The sequence below is a fragment of the Primulina huaijiensis genome, chromosome 3, assembly GCF_012295235.1.
Source record: "Primulina huaijiensis isolate GDHJ02 chromosome 3, ASM1229523v2, whole genome shotgun sequence".
Lineage (NCBI taxonomy): Eukaryota > Viridiplantae > Streptophyta > Magnoliopsida > Lamiales > Gesneriaceae > Primulina > Primulina huaijiensis.
In genome coordinates this window covers 21,468,010-21,488,289 of record NC_133308.1, presented here as the reverse complement: position 1 = coordinate 21,488,289, position 20,280 = coordinate 21,468,010, and the positions used below count along the sequence as shown (strand labels likewise).

General features: G+C 35.1%; 3 protein-coding genes and 1 long non-coding RNA gene across 9 annotated transcripts; 3 read left to right on the top strand and 1 right to left on the bottom strand.

The window, feature by feature from the left end:
• The first annotated feature begins 571 nt into the window (after positions 1 to 571).
• Positions 572 to 2,507, top strand: LOC140973699 (protein FAR1-RELATED SEQUENCE 5-like). The gene has a single exon (XM_073436691.1). It carries the CDS (start codon positions 584 to 586, stop codon positions 2,117 to 2,119), a length of 1,536 nt encoding a protein of 511 aa, XP_073292792.1. The 5' UTR covers positions 572 to 583; the 3' UTR covers positions 2,120 to 2,507.
• A 1,108-nt stretch (positions 2,508 to 3,615) lies between these two features.
• Positions 3,616 to 4,385, bottom strand: LOC140972239 (uncharacterized). 2 transcript variants are annotated; one of them, XR_012174479.1, is made up of 3 exons: positions 4,137 to 4,385; positions 3,903 to 4,070; positions 3,616 to 3,722 (listed from the first exon to the last, which is right to left on the bottom strand). It is a non-coding gene; the product is annotated as an uncharacterized lncRNA (long non-coding RNA). The 2 variants fall into 2 exon arrangements; XR_012174478.1 differs by having other exon boundaries at positions 3,903 to 4,063.
• Positions 4,386 to 4,799: 414 nt separating this feature from the next.
• LOC140973698 (uncharacterized) lies at positions 4,800 to 15,643 on the top strand. 5 transcript variants are annotated; one of them, XM_073436686.1, is made up of 14 exons: positions 4,800 to 4,923; positions 7,008 to 7,662; positions 10,877 to 10,952; positions 11,037 to 11,093; positions 11,618 to 11,673; positions 12,217 to 12,445; positions 12,544 to 12,630; positions 12,783 to 12,857; positions 13,939 to 14,022; positions 14,365 to 14,429; positions 14,534 to 14,705; positions 14,791 to 14,879; positions 15,172 to 15,286; positions 15,357 to 15,643. In XM_073436686.1, exons 2-14 carry the CDS (start codon positions 7,055 to 7,057, stop codon positions 15,396 to 15,398), a joined length of 1,755 nt encoding a protein of 584 aa, XP_073292787.1. In that variant the 5' UTR covers positions 4,800 to 4,923; positions 7,008 to 7,054; the 3' UTR covers positions 15,399 to 15,643. The 5 variants fall into 5 exon arrangements, with proteins under 5 accessions (XP_073292787.1, XP_073292788.1, XP_073292790.1 ...); XM_073436687.1 differs by having other exon boundaries at positions 4,839 to 4,951; XM_073436689.1 differs by lacking the exon at positions 4,800 to 4,923 and adding an exon at positions 4,947 to 5,088.
• A 2,384-nt stretch (positions 15,644 to 18,027) lies between these two features.
• LOC140972561 (monooxygenase 2-like) lies at positions 18,028 to 19,762 on the top strand. Its single transcript, XM_073434969.1, has 6 exons — positions 18,028 to 18,204; positions 18,336 to 18,485; positions 18,572 to 18,641; positions 18,758 to 18,916; positions 19,016 to 19,241; positions 19,368 to 19,762. The coding sequence occupies exons 1-6, from the start codon at positions 18,131 to 18,133 to the stop codon at positions 19,760 to 19,762; spliced, it is 1,074 nt and encodes a 357-aa protein (XP_073291070.1). The 5' UTR covers positions 18,028 to 18,130.
• Positions 19,763 to 20,280: the final 518 nt, after the last annotated feature.

The following is a 20,280-nucleotide window of genomic DNA, read 5'->3' as shown; positions in this document are numbered from 1 at the left end:
TTTTTTTTATCTTAAATTCAAGTTCATTCGCTGATGTATAGTGCAAAATCTTCGAAGGTAGCATGATTCCTTGTTTGTGCAACAGGTCTTTGTGTTAATTTAGTATCTTGAAAGCGTCCAAGCGGTTGATGAAATCTCTTGCCGTGCTTAATAACGAGGAATTCTTGTTAAGTCATGACACTTAATCATCTTCAATAAAAATATCATTATGTTAAAGAATCAGTCAGATTCGTTGAGTGTGACAGATTCTACCTGGAGGATCTTATGTTAAATTGCTACATCTATTCTAATTCTCTGATCCCTCCTAATATTTTCTGAAGTTAATCGATTTATGTTGGAACAATGTGATGTTTGAGTTTCATTGAACTTAGGAATTAATTTTAGTGAGCTACGTTGAACAGATTTTTTTTTTAAATTAGAACAAAACATGACTGATTGGTGGAACACTTTCTCTCGAATTTTTATTATTTTTTGTCTCCTTTTATCATAAAAGATAGTAGCTTGTATGAATTATAACACAATTTGATGTTTTTATATTTTCTTGTTTTTTTCCACCATTTCCAAAATTTCATATTTCTCAGCAATGGAAGTAAATATCGGTGATGATCAGCAATTCATTCCCCAAGTTGCAGACGATCGAAAGTCAAAAATTGGGATGAAATTCTTATCATTAGAGGATGCATTTTTGTTCTATAACCAATACGCACGAGAAGCAGGATTTAGCGCAAGAATAAGCAATAGCAAGAAAAATAAGATAACAAATGAAGTTGTTTGGAAGAAATTTGTATGCTTTAAAGAAGGGCGTACAGACGAAAATCGGTCGAATAAACAAGAAAAATGTGATCAACCGAAAAATGAAAGAGCTCGCGGCGAAGTTAGAACTGGATGTAAGTCAAAGATTTCAATTGTCAAGAAACAAACTGGTCCTAATTGGATTGTCAGTACATTCATGGAAAGCCATAATCATCCACTCTCGACTCCTTCGAAGGTGCATTTACTACGCTCACATCGTAATATTTCGGCATCAAAGAAAGCATTGACTCAACAGTTTTCAGAAGCCAATGTGCCAACTTGTCAACAACTGCGATTATTGGAAATAGAGTATGGAGGGCCCGAGCATGTAGGTTGTACTGAAAGAGATATTAGAAACTTTGAGAAAAAGCTAAGAGATGAACAAAAGGGTATCGATGCCGAAACACTGATTGAGTTCTTTGCATCTGAGAAAGACAAGAATTCCTCATTTTTCTTTGATTATGAGACTTATTCAGATAAAAGATTTAGCATGTGTTTTTGGGCAGATCCTGTGTCAAGGAGGGCAAACTGTGTATTTGGTGATGTTGTGGTGTTTGATACGACGTATAACACTAATAAATATGGTATGATTTTCGCACCATTTGTGGGAGTTAATCATCATCATCAGACAATTGTGTTTGGTTGCGGTTTTTTAACTGACGAGAAAACTCAGTCTTTTGTTTGGTTGTTTAACAAATTCATAGAAGCAATGCCTAACGGTGCACCAAACGTGATAATCACTGACCAAGATCCTGCTATGGCGAAAGCCATTGCACAAGTTTTCCCTAAAACAGTGCATCGATATTGTTTGTGGCACATATTGAACAAATTCCCAGATAAATTAAACCCTATGACTTTTCGTGACCATTATCGAAGCATAAAGAATGTCATTCAAAATTCCACAACACCTGATGAATTTGAGAAGTCGTGGGAAGATGTTATCAAGTGTGCTAACTTGGAGCAAAATGATTGGTTGTCATTGATGTATGAATTGCGACAGAAGTGGGTGCCAATATATTTTAACCATATATTTTGTGCTGGAATGTCAAGTAGTCAGAGATCTGAAAGTTCACATGCATTTTTCAAGAGGTACGTCTCTAATAAGAATTCATTGATGGATTTTATCACCCGTTTCAATAGGGCACTCCGGCACCAAAGGCACAATGAGTTAGTTGCTGACCATATTGATATGAATGAGCATCCCAAGATCAAGACAAACTGGCCAATGGAAGCTCAAATGGTTAAGGTGTATACGAAAAAAAATATGTGGAGTTTCAAAGTGAAATGTGTGAGAGTCATGGTTATTACGTGCAACAAGTATGTGTAGGAGCTGAATTAGTGGTTTACAATGTGATGAATTTTCAAACTTGTTCTTCCTCCAAATCAAGGACGCTCACTCATAATAAACAGTTGGATTATATATCATGTAGTTGTATGAAATTTGAGTTTGAGGGCATACCATGCAGACATATGTTAGCTTTTTTTCGTATCAACCAAGTGTTTCAATTGCCTGATAAGTATATACTCAAACGGTGGACACGAGATGCAAAGGTTGGAGCAATATATGCTATGGCTGAGCAAAATGTCATCGAAGATCCGAAAATGTGTTTGATGTCAAGACACTCGAGGTTATCCTATAAAGCTTCTGTAGTAATTGATGATGCATCATTGACTGATGAAGGAACAAACTTCTTAGATGAACAATTAGATTATATTTTAAAAAAAATTAAAGAGGTTAACATTAGTAGAACATTCAGCAATGGAAGTCAAAAGAAGAAAATCATGGATGGGGTCTTTGGTATTACCGATCCTTCTGAAGTAAGAACAAAAGGATGCGGGAAGAGGTTGAAATCATCAAAAGAGAAGTCAACCTCGAAGACCAGGATATGTCGTGGATGCGGGCATCGAGGTGTGTCACATGACAAGCGCAACTGTCCAAATTTGCATGACAGGTATACGTTGATTAATTTTTTGTTTGTTTTATAATATTTTTAAAAACCAATTAATCTCATTATTTTTTTGTAAATATGACTATTTATCATCTACCAGATCAACTGTAGATAATCATCATAACAATGATGACAACACAAATGAAGAAGATTTTGCATCGATGACTGGTACTTGAAATGCTTCATCTTTTATAAACAAAAGTTTCGCATTAAAAGATTGACATTTATAATTATCTTTATTATTGCAGGTTCTAACAACATGTGGACAACTGGAATACATTTGGACGAATGAAAATCATTAATGCGTCATGTTGTAGATGACTATTATTTTTTGTTCATTTTTTTCATTCAATTCCAACAATGAGATAGATAAGTTCTTTACTATTTGGCGTTTGTTTAGTTATTTGATTTTCAGAATTGTTTTTCTATTCTATTGATTAGTTTGGGTTGCTTGGTTTTTTTTAACAGCTTTTGGTAATAAGGATGTTGTGTGATGGATACACAAAGCTGTAATAAATGTATTCATGATTTTCTTGACTGGTGTTTTCTTCATTTCAATTGCAAAGGAACATTTGGCAGCCAGGGCTTTGTACATTGAGAGGCAGAATATAAGGATAAAAAGTGTAGAGTTTAGGGAGACAATAGTTAAAGCATTTCAAATGGTTGGAAACACATTTTTGCTAAATAAATAGTATTGATGATTTCGCACAATAAATCACCAGAAACAAATATAATTACAGTTCATACAAGCACTCCCCTGGCACAAATTGTTTCAGCAATTTAAATACAATGGAATTTTTTTTACTTCACAGATACTAAGACTCTTGCAGTCCAGGTAGCATTGCCGAAGCTGCAGAGTTCTCCGCTTCTTTCACTTTTGACTTCTCATTCCCCTTGACAAAGATTATACCTTCAGTAATTTCAATTTCAACAGAACAAATATACTTCTTCTTATGAGCCAGACCAACCTCTTCTTGGATCCTACACATAAATATAATATATGAAGAGATCAGCAACATAACATAACGACGAAAAATAAACTAATTCAAATGGAATGCAAGGTATGAATTTATCACAAACACGATTATGTCTTAATCTACTTAATTGTCTACAGATGCAATAAATTTTAACACAATGTGCTTCCAGCAGGAAAACTCTTACTTGTAATTTGGTTTGGGCCATTTCTTCTTGACACATAGCTCATGCAACTTATGCTTTGCTCCTTCAATTTCATTATCCTCAGTGAGTGAGTGCCTCCTCCAGTAAGCTCTTGTTCTTGAAAGAGTATTTTAGAAGCTTCTCCACCGGCCTCACCGACGTCACTATGCCCTAATTATTTCAATAAAAAGAAATTTGTTCAACAAATAAACAAGAAGAGAGGTAAGCGGTGCATACCTTGGTTTTTGGCGGAGATCGGGAAACTATGGCGGAGATCGGGTGGTGGATGAGTTTATATCCTAAGGCGGAGATTGGGACGGTGAAGCGATGGGTAAGTGTCGATCGATTATTTTTTGGGAGGGAGATTCTCTTGGCTGCGAGAGACGGCGGTGGTGCTGTTCGGTGGGGGTTGCCGATTGTTGAGGTGGAGAAGGGAGGTGTGAAGTTTTTAATGTTGAGAAGTTATTCCTCCGAATTTTGTTTATAATTTTTTTAAAACTACTAAAAATAATAATGAGGTGGGCGCCAACTCAGCGGCGCCCACCGAGGTACACACCAAATGGTGTGTAGGGTAACATTCTTATATATATATATATATATATATAAAATTTAACACATTTGAGATGCTAGGATATTAACATTTTAAAATAGTATTTTTATTATCATTATTAGCAATTAATAATGGTATTCCAAAAATTTTAAAATATATATATTGAAAGATTTAAAAGAATATATAAATAACAAGATTATTCCGTAAATAGTTATTATTGTATAGGCTTGTTAATGATATTTATAAATTTTAAATTGGATAATTAGAATTGGCAAGAATTCACAAAGCTAATTTTTGTGAATAATGTACATAATTTTTTGGAAAGTACATTTAAATTTAAAGGAAATGATTGAAAATTTCGATTTTTACAATTTTCTGTGGGACCCAATAAAAGATGAAACCCCCTGAATTCAATCATCGTTCAGCTGAAGCCCTCGACAGTTCTTTGTTAAACCCTCTTGGAGTTCCTCCACGGTACTTTGTCGCCAAACTTGAATTATATGTTAAGAAATTTCGCCTGCTTGTTTTATTTGTGGGTTTTTCAAATGTGTATTCATTCGAAATTTTCCTATATTTATGTTCTTCCGCCTTGGATAGACGATTAGTTTTTGCAATTCGATTTTGTCATAGTTGGAGAAGGTTTCCATCTCCGGATTGTTCCTTTTTTTCTTCTTCTTGTCTTGTATGCTCACATTGATAAGTATGTTCTCGCTCTTTTGTATCCAAGTTTTCCATACTTGTAAGAAACTTGGGAGCTTTGCTGTTTATTTGTTTGTTTGGTGATGTTGTGGTGTGTCAATCTGTAGCATTTTATTTTTTTGTTTTTGTTTTTATTTTTAGCTGTGCATACTGGCAACATCGTAATTAATTTCATATTATCAATATTTTGAATCTTGGAACCAAATTCTCAAAGAAAGCACATGTCATTGTTGTCATGAATGATGGTATAATTCGACTTATTTCTATACAAGAATGACAACAATTAAGCTTTTATTGGGTAAGCTGTTTGATTCCTCCAATGTTATGGTGCTAGTCCCCTATCATATTCATCTATATTTAAATGAATTTTATCTTGTTTTATAACTAATCACGGGCTCCCTCTTCCTTGGATGATTTGTTATTTGCCATGTTCTCAAATCATGTTAGGGCATTTATTGTCTGCCATCTTAATCGCTTCTCTCCAAGTTTTTCCTCAATAGACGCAACCCCTACTTTGTCTCTAATGTTTTCATTTCTTATCTTGTCTATCCCTTTCCACACATCCACCTTAACATCATCATCTCAACGTCTCTCATCTTCTGCTCGTGGATTCGATTCATAGCCTAACATTTAGCTCCATAAAACATAGCAGGTCTAACCGCTGTTTCGTAAAACTTCCCTTAAGTTTTAGAGATACCTTACAATCACAAAGAATGTCTGACACACTCCTCTATTTCAACCATCATACTTGTATTATATGTAATGCTTCTCTATCAACCCCTCCATCCTTTTGCAAAAAGGATCCTAAATATTTAAGGCTCGCTTACAAATAACTCATCTCTTATCTTAATCATTGTTATGCTACTCCAATAGTGTTAAACTTAAATTCCATATGTTATGTCTTTATTCCGCTAAGTTTAAAACCTTTTACTTCTAATGTTTTCCGCCAAATTTGAGCTTAGTGTTTACTCCTTCACGTGTCTTATCTACCAAGACAATGCCATGTGCAAACAATATGCACCATGGTAATGTGTCTTGGATGTGTCAATTGAGTTCATCCATACCCAGTATAAAACTTAGTGATTTAGAGCTGATCTATCTTTATAGGCAACTCTTCAGTTAATCTCCTTGGAGTCTTCACTCTTATCATTTCATCCTCGTATATATCTGTAATTGCTTCAATAGACAGTACTATAACACCTTTCTTTTTCTAAAATGCTCCGCATAATTTCCCTTGGGACGCTATCGTACGCTTTTTCTAGGTTGATGAATACCATGTGTAAGTCTTGCTTCGGTTTCGATACTTTTCAATTAGTTGTCTGAGAAGATGTATAACTTTTATCGTCAACCTTTCATGTATGAATCCAAATTGATTTCGGTCAACTTGGTTCCTTCCTTAGTCTTCTTTCTATCACTTTTTCCCAAAGTCTCATGGTATGGCTCATGAGTTTAATGCCTCTATGACTTGCACAATTTTGTACTGTCTCCTTTGTTTTTTGTTGAAGAATTAGAATACTTACTTTCCACTGATGAGACATTTTCTTCGTTTTCAATACCATGTTAAATAACTTTGTAAGCCATGAAACACTCTGTTTTCCTAGGCACTTCCATACCTCTATGGGAATATCATCCTATTCCACTCCAACCTTTTTTTTTTTCCCCATTTTTCATCCCTCCTTTTAAAGCATGTTTTACTTCTGAAGTTTTAATTCTTTGATAATAGTTTAAATTTCTATACTCCTCTGACCTATTTAAATTATCTATAAGCAAAGCTGGTGACTTAAACCTTCATTAAAAAGTTGATGAAAATACTTGTTTAAGTGTTTTAGATTTTAATAGTTTATTGGTGTGTGCTGCAGATAATTGGTTGCGGTAAAGTGTTACTCTATTTATTTGTTGATCTATAATGGATTTTGATGAATACGAGTATTTGGAAAGTACTGTTGAAAATCCAGAGAAGGAACGGTTGGAGCTTAAGGTAAATGGCGATGATGATATGGTTGAGTTTGAAGAGAAAGATCTGAGTCGGAAGCTGAGGCAAAGAAATAATGACTATGATCGTGATGATTATAGTCGCCCATCTAAGCATCCTAGGGCAGGAAAAGATGATACTTCTAATCGTGAAAAAAACAGGGTCTCTCATCATGGTTTATCTTCAAGAGATGAAGAGATTGAGAAAGACAAGAATAATCTGAATCTCAGAAACAGAGACAAGGAGGAAGGGAGCGGGAAAGAGAGAGGCAGGAACAGGCACCGTGAAAGAGAAAGAGAGAGGGAGAGAGACAAAGAAAATGATCGGAACAGGAACAAAAGAGAACACGTCCAAGGCTATGAAGGGGTAACTAAAAGGGAAGGGGAGCGAGATAGGTTGAACTTGAGACAGAGCGACAGGTTTTCAAAGAGGCTTCAAGATGAACAGGAAAGGGAGGGTAGCGATAGGCAACTTAGTGTGGATAAGGATAATAAGGAAAGACGTGTCGATAGGGAATTTGCAGATCGAGATCGTGACACCAGGTAAACTTAAGTTCCTAGCTCTTTAGTATAAAATTATAAATATGGACTGTTTAACTTGATATTCATATAAAGTTATAAATATGGACTGTTTAACTTGATATGCATTATGAACCTATAGATTTTTTACACGTATCTTTGTTTTGTGCATTAAGCTGCTTTATATGGAATATATTACTAGATCGACCTTACTGATTTACATGGTATTCATACCGCCAATATTTCTCTCAAAATTTTCTGGAATAAGTTATGTATAACGGATGTCAGATTATAAAATGGATAGCAGACAGTAAATAAAATCTTAGCAATGGGTTTCTAATTTGATATTTTAGTTTTTAAAATGATTTAACAAATTAATGTGAATGGAGGGGATTTACCTTATTAAGGTAAACACCTGTACTAAATGACTAAATCAGTTTTGTCATTTAGAATTGTAAAATTCAATGCATGGTGATTCCTCGATTCACACTGGCGACATTACTGCAGCTAAGTAAAAAACTTTACCTTGTGCTCTGTCAGTTGAATAGCCTATTGCCGATTGCATAAGCAAGCTTTGTTATTATTTTTCTTAAAATATGTATTTGTGTATATATAAATTTTTTTTCAGATTTACGAGGTTCTATTTTATATAAAAAAAATTCAAATAACGTGGCTAATTCTAATATTCGGTTAATTTAAAGCGGCTGTATGTCACATTTTTTACTACCTGTTTTATCCTAAAGTGGAATATTTTTCCTTAGTTTTTCTAAAAATCAACAGATGAAGCCTGTGCAGGCTTCAAGCTGGAGTATATGGGACCGGGGTTGCCTGTAAAAATAGTATTTTGAGGTCTATGAGATCGGTGTTGATGTCATCCTAAGCTCAATAAGCAAATAATTAATTAGTAGTAATAAGTCAAAAAATAAACATGTAGAAAAAATGAACTTAGTTGAAATAGTGATTTTGATACTTCACGGGTATAGTTATAGTTTAATTCCGATGAACAAACTGGAAATTCATATCTGCTGGAAACAAATCCAATGATTAATTGTCTAAATTTTGTTAATTTTTTGTTTACATTTACATCTACCAAAAATTATACACAGCGAATGAAAAGTTACAACAACAATCCACTTTCTCTTGTAGAAAAAATTATTGAAAATAATATTTAATGGATACCTGATGGAGTTAGGAAATAATTTTTTTTAATGATTCCCGTTTATCACCAGCTGCTTCAAATGAATTGGAAATAAGAATTAGGTACGTTATTCAACAATTTAAAAAGAATTTAAAACTCTTAAATCCGAATTTACCTGGTAAAATTAGGTTAAATTCCTAAATACGGTTATTTGTGTCTTTAATTTGTCTTCTCAGTGCACAAATTTTCAGGAAGTTTATATGGAACTTGAATAAAAAGATTCAAGAAATGTATGTTGAAATCCCGAATAAAATATTGAGAGAATAACCGTCTATATGTCTACTGAAAGCCTCTTAAAGAAATATTTTTAATGTCAAAGGTGCTTTGGTGACTTTAAAATAAAGTTGCCTGGACCTTTAGAATACTGCTGCCCATGCGAATGCCTGGGCTGACCACCGGGCCAACCTTTTTGAACTGTATGCAGGTTAATTATTGATTTTTTTAATAAAAAAAATAAAGCTACAGCAGGCTGTACAACACTTGAAAGAATAATTATGCATTGAATTCTGCCCTTCTTGATGGATGAACTGATTCTACCATTTTAGTAAGAAGGTTCACCTTATTTTGGTTAAACCCCTCAATATTTTGTTAAATCATTTTAGATTTAATAATATGGAATTGAAACCTTAACAATGATCTAGAAACCTTAACAATGGTCTAGATCGTTGTTAAGGTTTCAATTCCATATTATTAAATTTATTCAAACCTATAAAGTACCCAACATACTACCAACGACAGGGCCACACCCGAAGTCCCATTGCAACAAATGTGAGGTCTGTAGAATTCGATACCCTATACCTGTCGAACGAAAAACTAACAATGAGATTCCAACACATTTGATCGATGTGGTCCTAATGCCAACAGCTTTGATCCACAACGGTGTCAAACACCAAGGCAATATCTTCTTCCAGAAGATCTAAAATTATGAGTGTTCTTAACTGATGGTGTGGTGGCAAACAGTGGGGAATTTTATGGCAGCGACATTTAACTGAAAATCTGCACTAACAATGGTAAAGCAGTAAGGTGCTACAGAGAGGAGCCCGACACTTGGAGAATAATTGCCTGCGTTGTTGACAGAAACTGGTGGCAGAACAGTATGAAAGTATGTATTTGGTCTATGTTTGTTGAGAACAGATGACATGTACTTGGTCGGGCACTCAGTGGGCTTGACACACCAAAATACTGACATGGATGGAAATGGGAGATACTTGATGGGCTATAGATAGGCTGCTTGGGTCTTTTCGGATGAACATGATTAAGTTATTTTTCTGCTTTCTTATTGGTCATTAGATGTGCTCATTGACTTGAAAAGTTGTGTACTTAAGTCTTTTCAGTGGAAGTTTCTCTCTCTCCCTCCCCTTTAAAGACTTGTCACGCATAATATTTCCGTTTTGTTGGTTGAAAGCAGCATCTAAATCATGATGATTGATGCTTGATTTTTATGTTTATGGATTATGGATTTTATGAGTGTTTATGTATGTGTACCTGAAATTGTCACTGCTTGTCAGTGTTGCTGTACCATTTTTTCTAATTTAGCTATGCCTATGATTTACTTATTTTGCACTTTCAAGTAAAATATTGTTCTTTAATATGGTGGTGCCAAATGTAACATTAGGTTTGCCATAGAGGGACAGGCCCGTTGTTAGTTCAATGCCTGAAGTTTTTCCGTGTTCACATTTCTCTTAATTGCCACTTTAATCCCAGGTTGGTCTTATTGCTTAATCATCCAGAAGTTTCTTGTTTGACCAAATGTACAATAGCTGTACAGCATATTGACTCTCTGGAGTTGCCTGCAGGATTATGATCTTGACTATGGCCTCTTTTAAGCATACTGGAGAAAATTTTACTCACATTTTGGAATTACTCTCTTTTATAAATGTGGAACCTTCCACTTGATTGATTACTTTGTAAGGAGGAAAGCATTTACTCATACTTGGCTATGCCGTTTGTCCTGGGTGCTGATAATGGGTTAAATAGCAAGATTATTTTTATTAATGTGGAGGTGTATATCTTAACTTTCAAGTTTTTCTTGTTCTACAGAAGATACAAACAGAAAAAAGAGGAAGGGGCAGTAGCTGATCCTGAACGAGATCAAAGGACAGTTTTTGCTTATCAGGTAGTTGAACCACAAAATAAGCATTTCTCTGTTGTTTGCTTATATCTGGAAGCTCTCTAACTCAGCCTCTTACAATTTCCGTAGATCACTTTGAAGGCAAGTGAAAGAGACGTCTATAATTTCTTCTCTAGGGCTGGCAAGGTTGTCCTTCTTGTTTGATGAGTTATTTTATGTGATCTTTCTTGTTAAAAGGTTGACTTACAATTGCTTTTTGGTCTTGTGATGCATTATGCTGTTGCATCATTACCACCTAAGTAGCAAAATAGTTATGTTGAACTAATCTTGGGTTAACGTATCGTTGCTCTCTCTAAGATATCTATCTATAGAAAAACTATGTATAACAGAGCAAACGAAGCTTACCATGCAAGCTAGATTTTTATTTTGTATATCCTTTAAGTATGAATTATTGGCCCTCGTTGAGATAAGAAAATGCATGTGCCTGGTTCCTTGGAGAGTTTATCGTTTTTTCCCCATTTGGAGAGTTTTGATTTTGTTTTTACTTCTTTTTGATATAAAACTTCAGCAAACCTTCATGCTTTTACTTTTTATTATTTAGAAGTAACGTATTTCCACATGAGGTTATGAGGTCGGAGATGTACAGCTAGAGCTACAGTTTTTTTAACATTTTTTTTGTTAAAACAGTAGTTTTGATTTGATGTTTCTAGGTCAGAGATGTACAGCTAATAATGGATCGCAATTCCAGACGCTCCAAAGGATTTGGGTAATTATCGCTTTTTAGATATGAATCCTGGAAAGTTAACGTCATGTCCTATTGCATTTGACTAAGATACCAGTAGAATTATTTCTCATGTTTATGGCTGGTTGTCTGGCAGTTTACTTTAAATTAGTCTGATGTATGTTGCTTGGGTTTGAGGTTTCACTTTGTAATTTAGAACCACAGGTACAGCTGAGAATGTCTAATTTCGAGAATAAGTTTGGTGAAGTCCCTTTGGACTGAGATTAAACTGGTTAACATGAGAATATGCTTAATTTTTCCGTTTTCCCAATATTTTTGAAACTCCGTAAAATACATTTTGATTCAACTGATTTTTGTTGTAGATGATTATTACAACTGTCATTTTAAATGTGATACATTTTATGTATTTCCATCTAGATGTTGCAGAAAATGTGTCCGGTCATAGTTAACTGTACTCTAATATTACGAGTTACTCTAATATTATGAGTTATGCATAAATGTGTGAGCATGTCTTTTTCTGTCTCATAGATTCCTGATTTTGTACCTTTTATTATGTATATTTTTCAGATACATTGAATTTTATGACGTCATGTCAGTTCCCATGGCTATAGCTCTCTGTGGCCAGCATCTTCTTGGCCAGCCAGTGATGGTTAAACCATCAGAGGCTGAAAAGAATCTTGTTCAATCTACACCTGTTGCTTCTGGTGAAGGTGGACTTGGTCCATATTCAGGGGGAGCTAGAAGGCTGTATGTTGGCAATCTGCCAGTCACTATCAAAGAAGATCAGCTTCGCCAGGTGTGTATCTTTTTTGTTGTGATTTAAATGGTTTAATTTCTTAGGCTATTCTATTTTATGAATTTAACTATGATTCACGTTTTGGGCATGGATTTTAGGTGTTTGAACCTTTTGGAGCTGTCGAACTGTTGCAGATGCCCACTGACCTAGGGACTGGGAATTGCAAGGGTTATGCATTTATACAGGTGATTTTAGTTTGCTTACGCTATGCATCGACTTTGATTGTGGCAGCCTGAGGACATTTATACTTCCGGTATGCTGTTCCAGGTGCAACATAAAGTTGTCGTCATATAGACAAGCTCACAGCAAATACCTATCTAACATTGGTTCTCTGCAGTTTACACGTCTAGAAGATGCAAATGCTGCTCAAAATCTAAATGAGCAACTGAAGATTGGAGGTCGAGTAATCAAGGTAATGAAACTTCCTATATTCCTCTGCATTAAAATTTTCGATCCCAGAGAGATGTCTAGGTGTTTTCTCTGTTTCCGTTCTAACTTGAAGGATGATCAGATGTAAATAATTTCACTCTTTTGAGTGGTGAACATATTGGAAAGTGTTTAGTGTCATTCGGAATTTAGATTTCTTGTGACAAGATAATACTCAGAGTCTTTTGCACATCATTTTTGGGTATTATTGGCCTCATTTCTAACTGATTGTGAAAATTACCAGTGATCGGTATTTGTTTAGTACAGGCTTCAGTCACAATAGGAAACTTTGATACATACTTTTCATTCCCATCTCATTTGTTATTTGTCTAAGGAGAGTAGGTGCAAACTACTGGTTCTTTTGCTTTTCCATGTATAAAAATGCTTGTGTGCGTGTATGACTGAAGTTGGAAAGCCGAAAGCATGTAACCTTTTATACCCGTAGTGTTAGGTTGGAAAGTACGTAACCTTTTATTGTCATGGTATTAGAAGGGGGTAGATAACTCAATTACGTCTGACCAAGTACTGGTAAATTCATTTACTAGAAAATTGAATGGTTTCTTTAACTTAATTAATTGTTGGAGCATCCATATTTATATGAATGTGGTGTCTACGGATGATTCTACTTTTTAGATTGGGAATCTTTTATCTCAATCTTCATGTTTGTCCCATAATTCTGGATGTGATTCTTCTTGCTTGTTATTCTCGTGCAGTTTCTTGTATTTAATAATTTCTTCAATTTGTACAAAGTTGGGTTCAGTTTTGCGGTTGCTGAGAAGTGTGTTGAACAGCATCTCATTGAAACTTATGACCATGAGGTCTCATCCTAATATTTTTTTCGTTATATATTGTTGACCTACTGAAGCATGTGAAGCTTTGGTATCACGAGTCCTTTTTTTACTGTCATCTATTGGTATTGCAAATGCGGTATAGTTTAAGTATTTAATGTGATATTTATAATGTTCTTTTCTATCACCTTTACATTATTTTAGTACGACTAGACAGTTTATGCACTGTACTGGAAATGCTTTTAGTAGAATTGTTTTTGGGTTTTTCTCTGTTTGTAGGTTTCTGCTGTCACAGACCAATTTGGTATCCAAAATGCTGGGGCAAATATTACTGATCTTGATGATGACGATGGCAGTGGCTTGGTTAGTTTGTTTGAGCACATTCTTATTTTGCTTTCTAGTTGCTATATTTGCTTGTGATTGCTTACCTGTGGCTCGCTCTTCTGCCCTTTATATTGTGATAATTCTTTTAACTTGTCACAGATTGATTCCAATTAGTTTTTTTTTCCGTTCTAACACCTACTACTTAGCTTTCATAACTTCTGAGCATCAACATAATTTAGCAGTTTTTTAGAATTCTGTGAACTTGTGTCTGCTTATCCTGCGAAATCATTTCTCTGTTGAAATTAACTGTCTCATTGCCGTATGATTTATATATTTATATTTCAATTCTCAAAATGCTGACCTTTTCTCTTTGGTTGGCAGTCCTTGAATGCACAGTCTCGAGCGCTTCTCATGCAGAAATTGGACCGCACTGGAACTGCATCAAGGTTTAATACCATTCTATTTGGAATTTACTTGAAGGGTTTGATGCAGCAATTTATTTACACTTTCCCAGTATAATCGGTTCATTTGGCTCTCCTGTTGTTGATAGCCCTGGCCTTTCTTTACCATCAGCACCGGTTGGATCATCTTCTGCGCATGGGCCTCCTGGTTTGGCTGCTGCAGTTCTTTCTATTCCTGCTGTTACAGGTCCATCCATAGACTCTGTTGGTGTTCCCAGTGAATGTCTGTTGCTGAAGAACATGTTTGACCCAAACTCTGAGGTTTGTTGAGCGAATCTTATTCTGCATTGCCTTTTCTTATTGGTTGTTGGGATCAATAAACATCTTGATTGTTTCTTGATTGCAGGCTGAGACAGACTTTGATCTTGATGTAAAGGAAGACGTGCAGGTTGAATGTTCAAAGTTTGGAAAATTAAAGCATATTTATGTGGACAAGTAAGTTATTGTCTTAAGCTCTTGGATTTCCGGTTGTCATTCCTATAAATTTGTGCCTTCACTGTTCTTTTGTTTAGACTGTTAGTTGTGTACGGAATTTCTTGATTGCGAAACTATGATTACTTTCTAAAGTTCAAATTCGATAATGGTAACTTTCGACATACACAAGTTAATCCTTATTCCTACACATTCATTAAAATGTTGAAGCTTTAAGACACTTTACATTCCCTCAGATTTGGATGGAAAATTCACTTGGTGTGGTTTTCTTTTTCCGTTTTTTGTTGGCTGGTAGGAATTCTGCTGGGTGTGTATATCTGAAGTTCGAAAATACTCAATCTTCAACTGCTGCACAACGAGCATTCCACGGTAGATGGTTTGCTGGAAAGATGATCACAGCCTCATTTATGGTACGTGTTCTCTTTTCCATTTCTTTAACTTGTTCAAACGCTAGCTAATATCTTTATCGAATCCATGCAGGTTCCCCATGATTATGATGCTAAAATTCCTGATAGCACCTAGAAAGCATCGTTTCTGGAAAAAAAATTTGGTCTTGTACGTAAAAACTGTATCTCATTTTATATACTTTTGTGATACCAATCAAGAAACAACTTTGTAAGTCCGTTTTATCATAATTTGAGAGCTTTTAATTTATTTTTATCAGTGGTGAGACTCAGTGGCAGGTTAATGTATGAATTATCATTCCATAGTTAATGTATGTATTGTTTTAGCATATTGTCGACTAAGCCTCTGTGGTTTTTATGTTTTGTTGTGCAATAATTTTCTTCGTTCCAGTTCTGCCTGTGAGCCAAAATCGAAAAGTCTAGTACAAATCGTAGACGAACTAGATCCAACAACTTATAATCCCGTTTACGATTCTACGAATCAAGAAATTGGAATCGTGTGGAGAGAATTATGTTACTATTTGTTCCTATTGGGACTGCTCAGCTCAATTAGTTCATTCTTGATGGGTCGCGTACCCTTTTTCGATCATTCTCCAACTTTACTTGTTTGCGTCAAGTCCTTGTTCCAACAGCTTGGGCATTTTTAATTCTTTGTTGTAAATGTTAGAATCAACATACAACAATTCGAGGTGTTTTATGAAATAAAGTTTGATAACTGGTACGTTTGGTTTGTTGGATGAGACAAGTGAGATTTGTAATAAAAGGTGTATGCATCTTGGTTACGCATGTAATAAGAGCATGTACGATGATAGATGAAACCAGATTATCAAGCGAGTGCTTCATCGGCCATTGCAATTCCTAGCCCTCCAAGGGTCGTGGATCTGTTTCCGCGTGCGAGGATGGTGGACCGCATGTGCAGACTCTCCTAGCGGTGAAGTGTACCTGTATTTTTAAATTTTTTTTTTAATTAAAAGTTAAATCAACAACCATTTAAAAAAATAATAAAAATCTATGCTATATTATTAAGTACGAGACACCTAGAGTAACAAACTTTTAGTGCAATGGTCTGCTTTAATAATTATATTATATATATATAAATAAAGTGTAAAAAATTTTAAGCAACTCTCATGTAGCTAAGAGGATAAAGTTTTTATTTTCTAAGCATCAAGTTGTAGGTTCAATTCCTAGTCTTTTTAATATTATACAAACACTCAACGCGTGCATCGGTGTACTAGTAGAAAGAATTGCTAAGATGATATGGTCGTTGCATATCAATGGCCAGGATCAATTCCGATCTTTAAAAGTAAAAAAGCAAAATTTTAAAAATCGTAAAAAAATTCGAAATAATGGAAAAAAAATAAACTGAATTTTTTTTAAAAAAAATCTGAAAAATATCAACGGCCATATTTTTTTAAATCTAACCATACTCCTATAAATTGATCTCCTTACACATTCAAAAAATCAGTCAGTAATTTATTGTGTTCGTTGTTAATTAGATTTAATTATTTTTAATTATACATGCAATTTTTTCAATTTTAATTTGTTATAATTATGTGCAATTTTATTAAATTTTTAAATAAAAAATTAATCGAAAAAAATAAAAAAAATTAATATTTCAACATCGTCTCACCGGTCACCACTGTGTATGGACGCGAGATGAAGTCACAACGCTGACATCAACACGAGATCTCTCCAACTTCATCTCACCGGTGTACTTGCTCTAAGAGGTAAAAGAAAATGAAAGACAAAAAAAAAAAATTAAAATATTTTATTAATAAAGTAATTAAATCAAAATAATTTTGAAGCTATAAACAATATATTCCTTTTCAAGAATTAAATTTTTTAAAAAATAAAAAAATATAAAAATTTAGTTTCATACTATATTTGCCTCATATTATTTATTTTATTGATTGCAAGTAAAATACAATTTATGTGCATTGACGAATTGTTTTATTTTTAAAAAATATATTGAATGTAAAAAAATTACATTTAATTAAATAATCAATTTTAAAATTTGAACAGAAAATAATGTTTGAAGAGTCAAAATCAAGTGCCAAATCTTTGTCTATTCAAAAAAAAAAAAAAAAGTGCCAAATCTTTGTCCTTTATTTTTTAAAAAAGTACATAGAGCCAACAAAACAAAAGGGGTCCCAAGTCTCTGCTTGTAAATTGAACTGTTTCGTCTAGTTTTTCACGTGGACGGTACTCAAAAGAAATTCCAATCCAGTTGATTGAAGTCGAGATCTGCCAAGATTCCTAACTTGTCGGGGACCAGGGACAACTGGGTGTCCTCGTATCAAACATTGGATAATTGGGATAATGGGATGGGATTATCACATGAACCAAGCGGTATCGTTGTTCTTAGCTAACGAGGGATTTGTTCATGCCATCTTATTGTTAGTACCCAACAATTAATCCATGTAGTTCAATGTGTTGTTGGCCTATGTGAAAAACTAAACATGATCCCCTTGTAGTCTTTGAATTAAGGGCTTAGAAGGACGAGCCACAAAAATAGAGGTTGGAGGGCACAAAAAATTTTACATTTTTTAAGGAGGACGAGAATAAATCGTTAAGGAGAAAATGAAAAATATAATTATTTTTAGATTCGTAGCCAAATCTGATTAATAGCTGTCGAATTCCTATTGCACTATATGAAACAATTCTCAAAGAGCAGTTCTTGATTTGACTATTACCCAAAATTTGGAACATGGAAGCATCTATTTATTTAAAAATTGCAATCAAATTTGGCAATTATGACACATGCATGCTGTGAGTCTGTCAAGAAGTTAGAGCCAACTTCAAGTGTATATATATTGTGGAAAAGTGAGACTCAAATATGATATAATAAAGATGGAAGCTGTGGAGGGTGTAGTGATTGTTGGCGCTGGAATTGCTGGCCTGGCAACAGCCTTGGGGCTTCACAGGTTTCTTTAACATTTATTCAAAAAATTAGGAACCAAAAACAATAGAGAACAAATGTAGTTCGACCTGTCACATAAAATAACATTGTCCAAGATCAACACTTGATAATATATATTTGTTTCACTGTTCACAGGTTGGGAATCCGGAGTTTGGTGTTGGAATCAGCAGACTCCTTAAGAACGACAGGATACTTTATTGGAACATGGCCAAATGCTTGGAAAGCAATAGATGCACTTGGGTGCATTGGGCAGATCCTTCGTGCAAAACACACACAACTTACTGGGTCTAACCGAGTGTTAATTTTCCAAACTGGCTCACATTGTTTGCCTTGTTGGTTTCTGAAGAATCGTTCGTTTCCTTCTTGTGCAGCATCATGGCTACATCTTTAATTTCTGCTGATATCACTGCAGACATACCTATTAACCCCGCAGAGTCAGAGTAAGTACTAACGGATTTCTGGTCAAATGATTATCTTTTAAAAGCCATTAATCAGGTCAGAGTGTGATCTTGGTTGCAAGATTTGCTCTGTTCATATCAATGGTATTGATACGCCGGGGTGACTCGTACGTGGTTAATAGAAAGACGCTGCTAGAAACACTGGAAAATGAACTTCCAAGGGGGACAATTAAGTATTCCTCCAAAGTGGTTCAAATTCAAGATTCAGATGGCTTCAAGTCTTTACATCTAGCTGATGGAACCATTCTAATAGCCAAGGTAGGATCCATATTAGTTTTCATTCTTGGGAGACGACAAAAATGTTACTACTATCTGAGAATGAAATGAAATACTAAACTGTGTTATTTGTGTAAGTAGGTGTTGATTGGGTGTGATGGAGTGAACTCTATCGTGGCAAAATATCTAGGCCTCAGTGAAGCTTCTTCTGCAGGCCGACCAGTGGTTAGGAGCTTCGTAGAATTTAAGAACGGTCATGGATTGGAACCGAAGCTTATGCTATTCTTCGGAAAGGGTGTCAAATTTGGTGTCATACCATGTGATGATCACATCATTTACTGGTTTTACTCCTTTCGTCTCCCTCAAGGTGTAATATGTATACAAATGTTCTTTCAAATGAAAATTTATGCTTGACGTTTATAAACCTTGAAAGCAATTTCTTTTGTTTCTTGTTGGTTTTCTGAAATTATACTTTCAAAAAAATATGGTGCAGACAAAGAAATAGTGGAGGATCGACTGAAGCTGAAACAACATATCATGAACACTCTTGGAAAAGTTCCTGATAAAATCAGAAGCTTGATTGAAGAAACTGATGCAACAAATCTGGAATATGCCCCCATAAGATTTAGACATTCTTGGAATTTGCTGTGGGGAAACATAAGAAAACAAAATGTTTGTGTTGCCGGTGACGCGTTTCATCCTATGACACCTGATTTAGCCCAAGGGGGTTGTTCGGCACTTGAAGACAGTATCGTTTTGGCCAGGGTTCTAGCCGCCGCCTTGAGAGGAGAACCGCGAGAGAATAAGCAGCAAAGAATCCGAAAAGGGTTGGAAAATTATTCCAATTNGTTGATTCATTCACTATATTGTTTTCAGCAGCACCCTTAGCTGCTCACCCCATATATCCTCAGTCTCTGACTTGAGCGTCGGAGGGGCTACGCCAGGACACCCTCATGGTCCCCTTCTAACGGTCTTATTCTTGATTTCAGGATCAGGGTAATCTTAAAGCCCACGTCTGAACTAGTGACGCTCGTTGGGATCGGACCCGAAATTTCCCGTGAGTATCAAAGACAGTATCGTTTTGGCCAGGGTTCTAGCCGCCGCCTTGAGAGGAGAACCGCAAGAGAATTAGCAGCAAAGAATCCGCAAAGGGGTGGAAAATTATTCCAATTAGGAGAGGAGATGGAGAAGCATTGATCTTGTTTGGTCAGCATATATGTCAGGTTCAATACACTATGTGGGATGGGGCTGTGTTGAATTTTATCAGAGACCGTGTATTGGCTAAGTTCTTGAGTGGCCTTTTCCTTAAGAAGGCTGCTTTTGATTGTGGCAAACTTACTTAATTAGCAGCTACAACGTTTGATAAAAATTGTCTTTCTTTGAAATGTAACCAATAAACATCCTCA

Excerpts from the sequence above, each read along its gene's own strand:
- LOC140973699 (XM_073436691.1), top strand. The coding sequence starts at position 584 with ATGGAAGTAAATATCGGTGATGATCAGCAATTCATTCCCCAAGTTGCA.
- LOC140973698 (XM_073436686.1), top strand. The coding sequence starts at position 7,055 with ATGGATTTTGATGAATACGAGTATTTGGAAAGTACTGTTGAAAATCCA. Across the intron at positions 7,663-10,876 it reads GATCGAGATCGTGACACCAG|AAGATACAAACAGAAAAAAG; the intron begins GTAAACTTAAGT and ends CTTGTTCTACAG. Across the intron at positions 11,094-11,617 it reads TCTTCTCTAGGGCTGGCAAG|GTCAGAGATGTACAGCTAAT; the intron begins GTTGTCCTTCTT and ends TGATGTTTCTAG.